Source organism: Lepus europaeus, chromosome 7 (assembly GCF_033115175.1).
Source record: "Lepus europaeus isolate LE1 chromosome 7, mLepTim1.pri, whole genome shotgun sequence".
Classification (NCBI taxonomy): domain Eukaryota; kingdom Metazoa; phylum Chordata; class Mammalia; order Lagomorpha; family Leporidae; genus Lepus; species Lepus europaeus.
Window position 1 is genome coordinate 98,560,184 of NC_084833.1, and position 15,115 is coordinate 98,575,298.

Genomic DNA, 15,115 nt, shown 5'->3' on the forward strand with positions numbered 1-15,115 from the left:
CTAGAGCTTCCCGGGGCCCCTGCAACAGTACATGAATGTACCTAATGTTTGATTTATGCCAAAAGTTAACAAGGTATTTCCCTACATTCTGTCATTCAGCCCTGGAAGTAACAGTATCTGAAAGAAATGGAGCCTTTAGAGCTCTGACGTTAAAAAAAGATAACTAATTACTTTCAAAGTAGGAAACTTTTTCCTTAAAAAGACTGAAGGGAGTGTTGTTTTTGAATTGTTAGGTTAAAGTGTACACAGGGAGCCTGGTGCTAGATAAATACTGCACGACTGCACTCTTAGTTGAGCATGTTCTTTGAGACCCTGAGACTGCTAATCCAGTCTTGAATGCCCTTTTGTCATCATTAATCCTTGTCCAACAGGATCTTATTTGAACAGAAACTAGGTGTCTTTTCATCGTAGGATAGGGAAAGTGTTTCTTGTATGAGATTAAGCCTTGTGGACATGCTTTTCCTCTCAGGGAGTGTGTGGTATTTTGTTTTACATTGATCACCTAATAAACTTTGCGTATTACTGAGTCATTGAATGAAATGTACCCCTAAGGCCTCTTGAGACAGCAAACTTTTTAGAAACTAGCAAGTATTCCTTTCCACTGCTTTTATAGGTAGTTTTCTGTGTGACTTCTTTACATTTGACTAAAATTCTCCTTTCTGAGGTTGAAGCACTTCCCTTTTCCCCTATCCTAGCCAAAAAGCTCTTGTATCTTTCTGACTAATTAACCTTTACAGCTTTACATTTGAAAACTCACTTTTCACTATTTTCTATGCAATCATCATGCCAATTGTCTTATTTTTTCTCACAGATCTCTATTTTAACTAACTTACTGTTCCTGATTTTTACGTACTTACTAATTTTAAACAGTTCCTCTGAATTGTGACTGTGCATTAAATTTGAAATCTTATTACTGTTGTAATTTTATGATCACTACTGTTTATACACTTTAAATTAGATTGAATTTAGATTTTGTTGTGTTGTTAAGTGTTCTAAAACAATCTTTCAGCCACGGAAATAAAGAAGTATTTTCCTGCCGAGGAATCAAATTGGCAGTGGATTGGTTTTTGGAAAGAGGCCACAAAGATGTGACGGTTTTTGTCCCTGCTTGGAGAAAAGAGCAGTCCCGACCTGACGCGCTCATCACAGGTAAGCTCATCACAGGTAGCTGTTCGCCCGTGGCTTCCGTGTTCTCCTTGTGCAGGTACTGGTGCTGTCAGATAGCTTGTTTCTGATTTACTCAACCCGTGTGGCTCTCACGTTCTTTGGGTGGGACATTAAAGTTGTTTTCAAATTTGAAAACAATTGCTTGTGTGAACTAAACACTAATTCTTGCTAGATGTCACTGTGTTGCTCTTGTTATCAGTTATGTGGAAATTTTGACTTCAAACTCTGTAAAGTTGTGACCCAGCCAGCCAGCCAGCAGCTAGGGGACCTGGATCCAATTTCCAGCTCTGCCACTCACCAGACACTGAACCTGCCTGGACCCCAGTTGTCTAATATGCTACAGAAAATTAGCGTGAAGTAAACTCAGAAAGCAAAATCTCTAAGTGTGTAAATGACGTGAAAGCTTTCTGAGTGTGAAAGGAACGTGAGATCAAGAGGAGAGGAGTGGCGCACAGTGCTTGGTGTGGCTGAGGCTGGTTTAGATTTCATCATGGAAATTTTACGTTGACTTTAAGACCTCTCTGGGAATAAAAGCAAGTGGAAGGAAAACTTTCAATATTGTTTCACAAACAAATACGTATAAAACAAAATACTTTAAGAACATTGAGGATTATAATGGATAATAGTTGAGGTTTTAATAAAAGTGTGGGTTTGGCCGGCGCCGCGGCTCAATAGGCTAATCCTCCGCCTAGCGGCGCCGGCACACCGGGTTCTAGTCCCGGTCGGGGCACCGATCCTGTCCCGGTTGCCCCTCTTCCAGGCCAGCTCTCTGCTGTGGCCAGGGAGTGCAGTGGAGGATGGCCCAAGCCCTTGGGCCCTGCACCCCATGGGAGACCAGATAAACACCTGGCTCCTGCCATCGGATCAGCGCGGTGCGCCGGTCGCAGCGCGCTACCGCGGCGGCCATTGGAGGGTGAACCAACGGCAAAAGGAAGACCTTTCTCTCTGTCTCTCTCTCTCACTGTCCACTCTGCCTGTCAAAAAAAAAAAATTAAAAAAAAAAATAAAAAAAAAAAAGTGTGGGTTTTTTTTTTTTTAAGATTTACTTATTTTATTTGAAAGGAGACTTACAGAGAGGCAGAGGCAGAGAGAGAGAGGAGGGGGGAGAGAGAAAGGAGTGTTCTATCCATTGGTTTACTCCCCAGATGGCTGCAGTGGTTTCAGATTCTGAGGTTTCAGTTACCCAAAGCCAACCACAATCTGCAAATGTTAACATTTGTCTTGGTTCTTTCAAGATAGATGCCATGTTCATATAATTATTATTGTATTTTGTTAAAATTGTTCTATTGTTGTTAATCTCACTGTACCTAACAGATAACTTTATTGTAGGTTATTTACATATGGGGAAAGACATAATAACGTTTATAAGGTTTGGTACTATCCATGATCTCAGGCATGCACATGTCTCAGAATGTGTCTTCTATGGGTGAGGGGGTACTCCTGTGCTACATATGTATGGTGGCGGAGCAGAAAATACTGTTTGTACCACTGCTGTGTATTTAAACTGGCCTAAGAAATGCTAGCTTGTTGAGTATGAACTTGCAAAACAGGAGTGTCTGTGTTGCAGTTTCCGCAGTCACAAAGTGTACCAGACTATAAACACTTATGCAGTTGTGAACATCTTCCCTGTATTTAATTTTTTTTAATTCAAAGCTCCATCACTTTACCTCTGAGGGTCTTGGATTTTCCAGCAGTAAATCAAGAATATTATAACAGCATAAATATCTGTTCCACATAAATTCCTTGAAGTAATTGAGGAGGTTCCCAGATGATAGTGTGTACATGGTCAGTATTGCTGTGCCTAATATATGTTGTAAAAGAAAAGGACTTTTTACCAGTTATCTATAACTTGGGCAACAACATGTTTACCTCATTTTTTACTTCCTAATAAAATTAGAGATTTGCCAATGGGGATATTTGGACCCAAGGAAGTTAAGCAACTTCTCCATGTCACATAGATAACGTTGAAAGCTGAATACCTGTTCAATTTCCAAGCCTCACTCCTCTCACAATTGTCTCCTTCCTAGAGGCGGAAGTTTGAGATGCCTAGGCTATAAAGAGAAGGAGGAGTGGAGAGGACACGCAAGATCTTTTTTAATCTCTAAATTGGAGTTGAACGAGTTGGCTGAAGAACTGAATAAATGATCATAATTGCAATATTGCTATAGGGATGCTAGTGTAGTAATAAAAACGTGGCATGTCAAGAGGAAAATAGATTTTTAGATCTCAAATTGTTAGTCTTAAGAGGCTTTATAATTGTTTCTTTGACAGAACAAACCTGTAATGGCTTTGGAATTGGTAACCCTTTGGTTACCAATTGGTAACGCTTTGCATGGCTTACATTGGTTATCTCCATGAAACACAAGAGAACAAAAACAATCACTATGAAGCTGTTGATAGCGAAGGACATTCTCACAGTTCTGAGTAGGAAAACATCTACATGGGATTAATAGTGCTGCTTACCACAGACTTAGAGTCACTAAGAGCTCTAAAATCTTCCATTTAAAGACCTTAGAGTACACAGGATCATGATTCTTTTTCTAGAATAAGCTAATGAGGAGAGAAGGTAGCAGTCACAACTAGACCACTGTAATAAATTTTGTCCTTCCAGGCTGCCACTGTTACTCATTCATTTTCCACAGAAAGAACATCTCAGTATTTTTCTTTTATTAAATCTTCCTATAAAAGTGTCATGAGAATGCAAGTAATTTTTGTTCATTATTATGTTATATATAATAAAAGTACCCAATGCTGTTTAAAAAAATAAAATAAAAAATGAAAGTACCAGCCTGCTAGGTGTCTGGAGCGTGCCACTCTGCAGGTTGCTTTGCAAAATGACAGAATTACCCAAGGCATCTGTGTTTCTCCCTTGGGGAGTACTCTTCTTGACTAAAGCCCTCGACCAGATAATACCTGATAAACTGAATAGTCTTTCACTGCGTCAAAGAAGAAACCTGGTTTAAAAAAAAAATAGATGTCAACATTGTCAGAATCATAGATTCAGTCTAGCGCTTTTGCCAATCTTCCATTCGTTTAACAAATATCTCACAAGAACTAGCTGTGTATCAGGCACAGTGCCTGGAAGGAGAGATTTAGTGAACTCACAACTGTGCTGAACCCATGCTTGTTTAAGTTAGGACACTATTAGGATCAGTCCAACCTTACTAAGTGTTAAAGAAATGCAAATTAAGCAAATGATTCCTAGGAGGCTGCCACACAGCTTCCTCCCCTATTTTTCCAGTGAGGCGCACCCTCACAGATGGTAGAGTACCTTGAGTTACCTGTGAGCCTGTTGCAGGATGTCAACTGAAGACTTCCAAGTATCCGGTTTTTTGTTTTGTTTTGTTTTGTTTTGGACAGGCAGAGTTAGAGAGACAGAGAGAAAGGTCTTCCTTCCGTTGGTTCACACCCCCCCCCCCCCCAAATGGCCGCTACGGCTGACGCGCTGTGCTGATCTGAAGCCACGAGCCAGGAGCTTCCTCCTGGTCTCCCATGTGGGTGCAGGGCCCAAGCACTTGGGCCATCTTCCACTGCACTCCCGGGCCACAGGGCCCAAGCACTTGGGCCATCTTCCACTGCACTCCCGGGCCACAGGGCCCAAGCACTTGGGCCATCTTCCACTGCACTCCCGGGCCACAGCAGAGAGCTGGACTGGAAGAAGAGCAACCGGGACAGAACCAGCGCCCCAACCAGGGCTAGAACCCGGGGTGCCGGCGCCACAGGCAGAGGATTAGCCTAGTGAGCCACGGCGCCAGCCAGTATCCGTCTTTTAGTAGGTCGTTTATTCATTCATTCCACAGACACTGAGCAACTACTTACATGCACCTCATGGGCTGGCTGGGTGGTACTGATGGGAACCCTCCAAATGTTTATCAGGAAAACACACACAGTAATTGTATGTGACGATGTCTGTGAGTGAAATGGGACTTGGATTTTGTATTGGTTTTCTATGAATTTTTTTTTTTAAAAATAAGTTACATGCACCTGTTAATATTAAGTTGAAGAGCGCATGTTTAAGGAGAGCCTGCCAGCAAGCACACTGCTGGGGGCCCTAAGTGTGTTAACTCACCATCTCCTCATAGCCTGTCAGATGCATTTGTTGTGACTGTCTGACGTGCAAAGTGGCAGCGCCTGAGATTTCTCTGTGATTTTTCTGGTTTTAATGCCCACATTTCTTTCTACTGCCCTGCTGCTTTTCTAAACCAAGGTTCTGGTCTCAATGAACTTACTTGTCAGGAACACCATTAAATCCTCCTGCCAGTATAGAGCAGACCCATGCCACTCTTCCATTCCCTCTTCCAAGTACCCTGCTTATACTTCTGCCAGGGCAATTGCAACCCTTGCTTACCTAGTTCACCTGTTTGTCCCTTGTGGCGAGACTGAGACCTCTTTGAGGACAGACCATTCTTAATCTCCATGGCCAGAGACACCTAGCACAGCATGTACCACAGAGTAGGCACATAGTAATTGTCTGTTGAAGAGATGGGTTTTTAAAGATTTATTTATTTATTATTTGAAACGCAGAGTTACAGAGAGACAGAGAGAGGTCTTCCATCTTCTGGTTCACTCCTTAAATGGCCACAGCCACCCAAGCTTGGGGGCAAGGGCCCAAGGAGTTGGGCCATCTTCTGCTGCTTTCCCAGGTACAGAGCAGGGAGCTCAATCAGATGTGGAGCAGCCAGGACTGGAACCAGCGCCCATATGGAATGCAGGCAAAACAGACAGCAATCTAACCTACTATGCCACAGCACCAGCCCCAAGATGGACTTTAAAAAATATTTTATTTACTTATTCAAGAGACAAAGAGAGACAGAGAAGGAGCTCCCTGCCTTAGTATACTCTACCGAATGCCCACAGCAGCCAGGGAGCCAAAGTAGGAGCCAGGAACTCCATCCACGTCTCCCATATGGGTTCTGGAGCCCAACCTCCTGAGCCATCATTTGCTGCCTCCCAGGGTCTGTATTAGCAGGAGACTGGAATCAGGAGCTAGTTAGGTACTCTGATATGGGATGAGGCATCCTAACTGGTAACTCGACTGCTAGGCCAAACACCTGCCCCAGAGATACTTTTTTTTTTTTTTTTTTTAATAAATTGGAGCTGGTATTTGTCACCATGTCTCATAGCAAAGAAAACAAAACATTCAATAGCCATGTCCATAACAACACTTCTGGCCTCACTGCTCCATTCTCTCTTAACTTTCTGTGTGTGTGTGTTTTTTGTTTTGTTTTTTTGTTTTGTTTTGGTTTGGTTTTTTTTGTTGTTGTTTGTTTGTTTGACAGGCAGAGTGGACAGTGAGAGAGAAAGACAGAGAGAAAGGTCTTCTTCCAATGGCCGCCGCACCGCGCTGATCCAAAGGCAGGAGCCAGGTGCTTCTCCTGGTCTCCCATGGGGTGCAGGGCCCAAGCACTTGGGCCACCCTCCACTGCACTCCCGGGCCACAGCAGAGAGCTGGCCTGGAAGAGGGGCAACCAGGACAGAATCCGGCGCCCCAACTAGGACTAGAACCCGGTGTGCCGGCGCCACAGGCAGAGGATTAGCCTATAGAGCCGCGGCGCCGGCCTAACTTTCTGTGTTTTAAAATTTTTCCCCAGGGCCAGTGTTGTGGCATAGTAGATAAAGGCACTGCCTGGGACTCTGGCATATGGGTGTCAGTATGTGTGAAATCACCCTCTCCTTCCTCCTCCCTCCCTCTCCCACACTCTGTCTCTCCCCCTCTCCATCCTCCTCTCTTTCTTTCTTGCCTCCTTCTCTTTCTCTCTCCTTCTCTGGCTTTCAAAAAAATAATAAAACAATTTTAAATACACAAACTTTGAAGGAAGAAGACCTGTTGTTCATATCTACATATATACAACTACATAGTTAGAATGGCCTTGCAGAAGAGCTGGGTAAGATCCTGTAACACACTGGTAGTGCTGGTGGCTTCAGCTCTTCAGCAAAAGCTTAAATGCAATGTAATCAGAATTTGCTTAATCATATTTAAGTTTTATGCCTTTTTAAACTATCTTTTAACATCCTTATTATTGAAATTCTTGAAGAAAAAATGAAGGGAGTTGCAAATGATGTTATATCTTCAAACTGTAAATCATAATCCCTAATTAAAATAAATAAAAAGGCTCACATTGAATGAACATTGCCATACATGTTATGTTTTTGTTTGTTCCTAAACTTTGATTCTTATTACTCTTGCAGATCAGGAAATTTTACGTAAGTTAGAGAAGGAGAAAATCCTGGTGTTCACACCGTCGCGGCGAGTCCAGGGAAGGCGCGTGGTGTGCTATGATGACAGGTTCATCGTGAAGCTGGCTTTTGAGTCAGATGGTATCATTGTGTCCAATGATAACTACAGGGATCTGGCTAACGAAAAACCAGAATGGAAGAAGTTCATCGACGAGCGGTTATTAATGTATTCCTTTGTCAATGACAAGTAAGTAAAACCTTTTACCTACTAGTGATGCTGCTTCCTTTCCAGCACAGACCCTGGCAACTGCTATAGAATCCTCTTTTTGCCACTGACCCAATCCTAAGTCAGGTTTGTGCCAATAACTGATTTCAGTATGAATCCTCAATGGGAGTCACAAACTGTAGAACTGTGCCACAGGAGGCCCTGTGAGAGTGCCAGTCCCTGCCCTTACCATAAGTCACTAACAGCACAGAAGGCACAGGTTTTGTGAGACTCCGTCTAGGCACCTGGAATGGCTGACACCCCCAAAAAACTGCCTTTTCAAAATCAATTTAGACCATTTAGCCTACTAAAAATGTGATCTTTTAAAGCTGTTTTTACCAATTTAAACTCTAGTCACAAATGGACAAATGATGTGAACAAGTATGTCTCATGAGAAGTAAATACATTTATATAGATCTCAGTAAAAAAATAAGAGTGGGAATAAGAGAGGGAGAAAGTAGAGGGGTTGGGAGCATGGGTGGGAGGGTGGGCATGGTGGGAAGAATCACCATGTTCCTAAAGTTGTAATTATTAAGTGTATGAAGTTTCTACCTGTAAAGCTATATAGTTCCATATACATTCCTATGGATTTACTTCTAAGGGTACAGTTTAAAAATTTTTCATAAGCCCCCAAATCCTCTTAAGCTGGGTGGTAAAAATACTGTCTTAAGTGTTAAAGTGATGATATGGATAGGATTAAGGGTTTGGTAATAATAATAGATAGACTCAAAAAGGAGTGAATGCTCCAACATGGGAAGCAGTCCACGCAGAAGACTCATAGAGTGACCATCGCTTTAAATAGCACTCCGACCTCAGAATCAGCCCTTAAGGCATTCTATTCTGGCTGAAAAACCCATGAGAGCATTTCAGGCATGGAAAGCCAAGACACTGTGACAAAAAATGTCCTAGATGAAATACATTTACAAATATGCAGAAAAAAATCACTGGTCGCCAATCAAAAATGCAAACTAAATCCAAAAACATTGTATTTTTCTCATACACATAATTCACAAAACTTTGTGTGTGTGCCTTATGCTGTTAAAGATGCATGTAAATTGATGTAACAGTTTAGCATACATTAGCACAGGCTTCTAAAATATGTGTACCCTGTCATCCAAATCATCTCAACTCTTAGAACCTAAAATGAAGAAAAAAAGACCAGATATGTTCATTCCTGTATTGCTTGTGATTGCAAGGATTCACAGGTAACCAAGTGTATAGCAGAGAAATCTCCTACTGGAGTATTACTCAGTGGTTCAGAATTTTTATTAGGAAGGCTATTAAGAAAAATGGAAAAATATTTTTATGTAAAAAGGCAAAGCATAAAACATTTGTTTAATTAAACTAAGTAAAATGTTGTAATAATATGGAAGATGACATAAATCCAACCCAGATATGAAAAATGACTGTTAAAACTATGGAGTGACCTTGTCTTCTTTTTTACTTTTAATGTTGCTGTGTTGCTTATAAAACTTTATTTGCTTGAGCCGGCGCTGTGGCTTAATAGGCTAATCCTCTGCCTTGCGGCGCCGGCACACCAGGTTCTAGTCCCAGTTGGGGTGCCAGATTCTATCCCGGTTGCCCCTCTTCCAGGCCAGCTCTCTGCTATGGCCCAGGAAGGCAGTGGAGGATGGCCCAAGTCCTTGGGCCCTGCACCCGCATGGGAGACCAGGAGAAGCACCTGGCTCCTGGCTTCGGATCAGCGAGATGCGCTGGCCGCAGCGGCCATTGGAGGGTGAACCAACGGCAAAAAGGAAGCCCTTTCTCTCTGTCTCCCTCTCTCACTATCCACTCTGCCTGTCAAAAACAAAAAACTTTATTTGCTAAGTGTTATTAAGTCATGTTGACGCACCCCTAAGAGTTCACTCATTACATACATTTTTCACATTTTGCTCATTTCAAGTTTGAGCAGTGACATGTGGAGTAGTAGGAGTCTTTGATCTCAGCTTCCTGTCTTTATACATGCCATGAATTCTTCTTTCCTCCATTCATTGTGCAATCATTCCAAAATAATCAGCTCACTTCTCTAAGATGTTTCCTTCAGCTGAGAAGCACATCAGCATAACTGGGAAGAAAATAAGACTTTGGAGTCACTTATAATAGACTCTTGACTGTGCCATGTGATGTTAGATATCAATTAATTCATCTAAACCTGAGTTGGAAAAGAGTACTACTCTGTAAAATGGAGCCACTCTGTGGCATTATTGTCTGGGTGATGTGAAATAGTGTCTGTAAAGTAGCTGACAAATAATTAGTGCTTGGTCAGTCTCCCTCCTCCCACTGCATTCTGCCATGTGCCCTCCTCCTCTGTAGCCGCATCATTGCCCTCTCGTTCCATCTCACTTCACAAGATTAATGTTCATAAAGCTCTTTTTTAATATTTATTTACTTTAGAGGTAGAGTTACAGACAGAGAGAGGCAGAGACAAAGAGAGGTCTTCCATCCGCTGGTTCATTCCCCAAATGGCCGCAACGGCCAGAGCTTTGCTGAACCGAAGCCAGGAGCCAGGAGATTCTTCCAGGTCTCCCTTGCAGATGCAGGGGCCCAAGGATTTGGGCCATCTGCTGCTGCTTTCCCACACCATAACAGAGAGCTGGATCAGAAGAGGAGCAGCCAGGACTAGAACCAGCACCCACATGGGATGTTGGCGCTGCAGGTGGTAGCTTAGCCCACTATGCCACAGTGCTAGCCCCATAAAGCTTTTTTAAAGATCTTATTTTTTATTTGTTTGAGAAATAGAGTTACAGAGAGGAAGAGACAGAGAAAGGTCTTCCATCCATTGGTTCATTCCCCAGATGCCCACAATGGCCAGAATTGAGCCTATCTGAAGCCAGGAGCCAGTAGCTTCTTCTGGGTCTCCCATGTGGATGCAGGGGTCCAAGCACTTGCACCATCATCTACTGCTTTCCCAGGCCATAGCAGTGTGCTGGATCAGAAGAGGAGTAGCCGGGGCACTAACAGGCTCCCATATGGGATGGCAGCGCTGCGGGTGGGCTCAGCCTAGTACACCACAGCACCAGCCCCTCAAAGCTCTCTTAAAATGTCAGTGTATTGTTTTCTAAAATCCTTTACAAAATCCCAAGGCTGAGGGAAAGAATTAATTACAACATGCTAGACTCAAAACATATTTGAATTTAAAACAAATACAAGTTAAGCTTGAAACATTTTAATTTTGTTTTCGTCAAGAAAAGAGAACTTCATGTACTGATTTCCTTATTCCATAAATGTTGACTCAAAACACTTGGATTAAAATTTCAAGTAAAGAAATCTTTGTCCTCTATCTTTAGAATTAAAGACCATTTTTTATTATCTCCATGACAGATTCATGCCCCCGGATGACCCTCTTGGCAGACATGGCCCAAGTCTGGACAATTTCTTGAGGAAGAAACCTATTGTTCCTGAACACAAAAAGCAGCCCTGTCCATATGGTACCTTTCTTTATGAATATTTAATATATACCTTTAGAAAACAATACCTTGTTAAAGATTTATTGATAAGAGTAAATATTTGAAATGTTAGATGGCATAGTAAATTGTAACCATATTTAAGAAAATGTCTTAGCCAAGAAAAAAGAATGATTTCTAACTATTTGGGTTCTATATAAGCACATTTCCCAGAATTAAAACACAGTTCAGAAAAGCTCAGTTAAACCTACACAATTGAGTTTTCAGGAGCATAGGAGATGGCAGCTCTTGCATCAGGATACAGTCAGGTGGTCATGGTGTTATTCCACCACAGCAGTACGTGCTGCCTTTCGAAACTCAATTTCCTACTCAATTTGCCACTGGGAGAGAAGAGCCAGGTGTGAGCTGAGGAAGTGGGGGATTAGCCCAAAACTCTGGAAGTCATTATTTATCTTCAGCCAACTTTTGGAGTGCTCTCGATAGTAAGGAAGTGAGAAGACTACAAGGTGACGTTTCTCAAGAATTTGGAACCGAGAAATGCTTAGCATCTCTCCCCTACCTGACTTCACCTCTTTTCAAGCTAAGGTAGCAGGGCCAGCCTGACTTTTCAGGATCTGCCTGGATGTTCCTTTGCCTAATCACTTTTACTCTTCATAGGAAAGAAGTGCACCTACGGACACAAGTGCAAATATTATCATCCCGAAAGGGGCAGTCAGCCTCAGCGGTCAGTGGCTGATGAACTTCGTGCCATGTCTAGAAATACAGTGGCCAAAGCTGCCAATGAAGGAGGACTGGTGAAAAGCAACAGTGTTCCTTGTAGCACCAAGGCTGATAGCACTTCTGACGTCAAACGAGGTGCTCCAAAGAGGCAATCAGATCCGAGCATCAGGACTCAAGTCTACCAAGACCTAGAAGAAAAGCTTCCCACCAAAAACAAATTGGAAACCAGGTCTGTTCCTTCTTTAGTTAGTATTCCGGCTACTTCTTCTGCAAAACCCCAAAGCACTACATCTTTAAGCAATGGCCTTCCATCTGGGGTTCATTTCCCAGCTCAGGATCAAAGACCACAGGGACAATATCCTCCGATGATGATGGCAACCAAAAACCATGGAACGCCAATGCCTTATGAACAGTACCCAAAATGTGACTCCCCGGTTGACGTAGGATATTATTCCATGTTGAATGCATACTCAAACCTGAGTATCTCGGGCCCGCGAAGCCCCGAGAGGCGGTTCTCGTTAGACACAGACTACAGAATCAGCTCTGTCGCCTCTGACTGCAGTAGTGAAGGCAGCATGAGCTGTGGGAGCAGCGACTCCTACGTGGGGTACAACGACCGGTCCTACGTCAGTTCTCCCGACCCGCAGCTGGAAGAGAATCTGAAGTGTCAACACATGCACCCTCACAGCCGCCTTAATTCCCAACCCTTCCTACAGAATTTCCACGACCCCTTAACCAGAGTGCAAAGTTACAGTCATGAAGAACCAAAGTTCCATCACAAGCCTCCTCTCCCGCACTTGGCTGTGCACCTGCAGCACCCGGCCGTGGGTGCCCGGTCCAGCTGTCCTGGTGATTACCCCTCTCCCCCAAGTTCAGCACACTCTAAGGCACCGCACCTAGGGAGGTCCTTAGTGGCCACGAGAATAGACAGCATTTCTGATTCTCGATTGTATGACAGCTCTCCTTCCAGACAAAGGAAGCCTTATTCCCGTCAGGAAGGGCTGGGCAGCTGGGACAGGCCAAGTTACGGGATGGATACGTATGGGTACCGGCAGACTTACTCCTTGCCCGACAACTCCACACAGCCATGCTACGAGCAGTTCACTTTCCAGAGCCTACCTGAACAGCAAGAGCCGACCTGGCGAATCCCGTACTGTGGAATGCCACAAGACCCTCCAAGGTATCAAGACAGCCGAGAAAAGATCTACATCAACCTGTGCAACATCTTCCCACCTGACCTTGTGAGAATCGTCATGAAAAGGAACCCTCACATGACAGATCCCCAGCAGCTCGCCGCGGCCATTCTAGTGGAGAAATCCCAACTGGGTTATTGAAAGCTGATGCATCTTTGTGGTGTTTAGTAGTTTTTTGTTCAGCTCAAATGCTGAAGGAGGTTTGCTACAATAGCACATGTGATCTCCTTCCCAGTGAGGAGGTCATGTAGTATCCATTTATGTGAAATACTGTACCATGGAATCTGTATGTATAGCCCCACTCGGTGGAAGTATCCCGGGATTGCTTTACATTCAAACTTTTTTTAACATTTCCTTTTTAAAGCTATATCCTTGGCTGGAAGTTTTTCCAGTTTGATTTAATAGATGTATCCGTGATCTTTGATATTAACTTTGGTGCATCAGGGGTTTATATGCAGCACTTTTTATCCTTGTTTCATGTTTTATTAACTGGGTGTTTGTCTATCAATTGCAAGCAATTACAATACCTTCAGAATGTGGAACATTTAATTAGACCTAGCAAACTGTTTTTTCAAGCCAAGCTTAATTAGAATCTTTTACAGCTTTTTAAGTTATTTTTATTTGGGGAACGTGGGCTTCTTTGTGCTATAATCATAATTTATAGAAACAAAGATATACTACAGCACTGACTTTATATTTTAAACAAAGTGTAAGTTACCAATTTATGTTGAAATGGGTAACACTATATATATATATATACATATATATATATGAATTGATTTTCAGTATGGCACTTTTTTTTGTTTGGATTGTTTTTTGTTAAGAAATTAGTTAATTTAATATGGTCAATTTAAAAGAAAGCAGATGCAATCAATGGAAAAAAATTGTTTCCATTTTTTTTTTTTAACAAAGAAGGCAAAAGCCGTAACTGTTACAGGTTAGAGCTTTGTAATCCAGCTCTAATGTGCTTCTAGACAGTAGAAATGGAGTTGAATTTCTAGATTTCCATTAGCCTGCATTTTTAATATGTATGTCTTTTTGTTTTGGGGGCACAATAATAATACTGGATAAAATAACCCTTTTACAGTACTGGCTTGTTTTTAATGAATCTATTCTCAATGCAACTTTTATATTTAGTATGCTCTTTAGCTTTCTTGCTATTTATGAAGGCTGGCCTGAGTGGATTCATGTGTTGACGATATGCAACACTTATTGATAACTGCACTATAGAAACGGTAATGGAGGAGTTGTAAATGGTAACTTAAATTTTTTGTAAGATATTGTATATTTTCCATTTTCCTGAAGGTAGTTGTTTTTTTTTGGGGGGGGGGGGGTTGGGCTTGGGGGGGGCCTGTTATATTATTAAGGCCAGATTCTTGCCACAAATAGTGTAGTTTTAGATACAGACTAAAGTCTGTTCTAGTATTAGTAAGGGATATTTCTGGTTTCAAAGTCATGGGTTTTGCTAGCAACGAATTCATTTCTGCAGTTTAGAAGACAGGCTTTGGGATCCTTGGCAGGCAGTTGTGTGATTGACAGAGCTTGATTGTTGCCTGCAGATTTTGCATTTTACGATGTGTAACAGACACATTCAGATCCGTTTCCATAGTCTGCCTGGATGCCCTGGTCATTGTAATTATTCTACACGTTTGAAGGAAAGCCCTGAAAAACCAGAAAGTACCTTTTACTGTTGATACAAATTGTATCTTTTTAACTATAAGAACTATTTTGATTTGTAGATCTAGTTAAAACACAAATGTGTAACTATGATTAGACTTTTGGGCAACATTTTATCCCTTATTTAAATTCAAATTTTTAAAGTAAAATTGAGGTTTAGAATAGGGTAGAAAATAAAAATAACAATTTAGGTACATAAAAGTGTCTGTCTTAGTTTTATATAATATATTAAAACATATTAAATAAATTTATTGGCATTTTTCTTTCTCCTAAAACTTACTTAGTGTGAACTTAAAATAAAGGTAAAATGCTGCCTGAAAATAATGTCCGAGCACCTTTGCCTAGGATAACATTTTCACTACTTGTGTGACACTGTGTGTCGCATGAAGTAGGGTTTGGGTATACAGTAAATGCTTCTAAAAGGCATTGTGCATATTGACATATCCAATAATCTGAACCGTGTTCAGCAAACTTAATTCAGGAAAGCGGTGTTCTACACAGTTCTTGCTGTT

General features: G+C 42.0%; 1 protein-coding gene across 2 annotated transcripts in view; it reads left to right on the forward strand.

The window, feature by feature from the left end:
* ZC3H12C (zinc finger CCCH-type containing 12C) overlaps positions 1-14,249 on the forward strand; it is a 74,620-nt gene extending 60,371 nt beyond the window's left edge. For both annotated transcript variants that reach the window (XM_062196970.1, XM_062196971.1), the window contains exons 3-6: positions 1,010-1,149; positions 7,357-7,591; positions 10,931-11,037; positions 11,671-14,249. In XM_062196970.1, the coding sequence (XP_062052954.1) occupies positions 1,010-1,149; positions 7,357-7,591; positions 10,931-11,037; positions 11,671-13,067 (1,879 nt within the window). In that variant the 3' untranslated portion in view covers positions 13,068-14,249. The remainder of the gene's footprint in view (positions 1-1,009; positions 1,150-7,356; positions 7,592-10,930; positions 11,038-11,670) is intronic.
* The last annotated feature ends 866 nt before the right edge of the window (positions 14,250-15,115 follow it).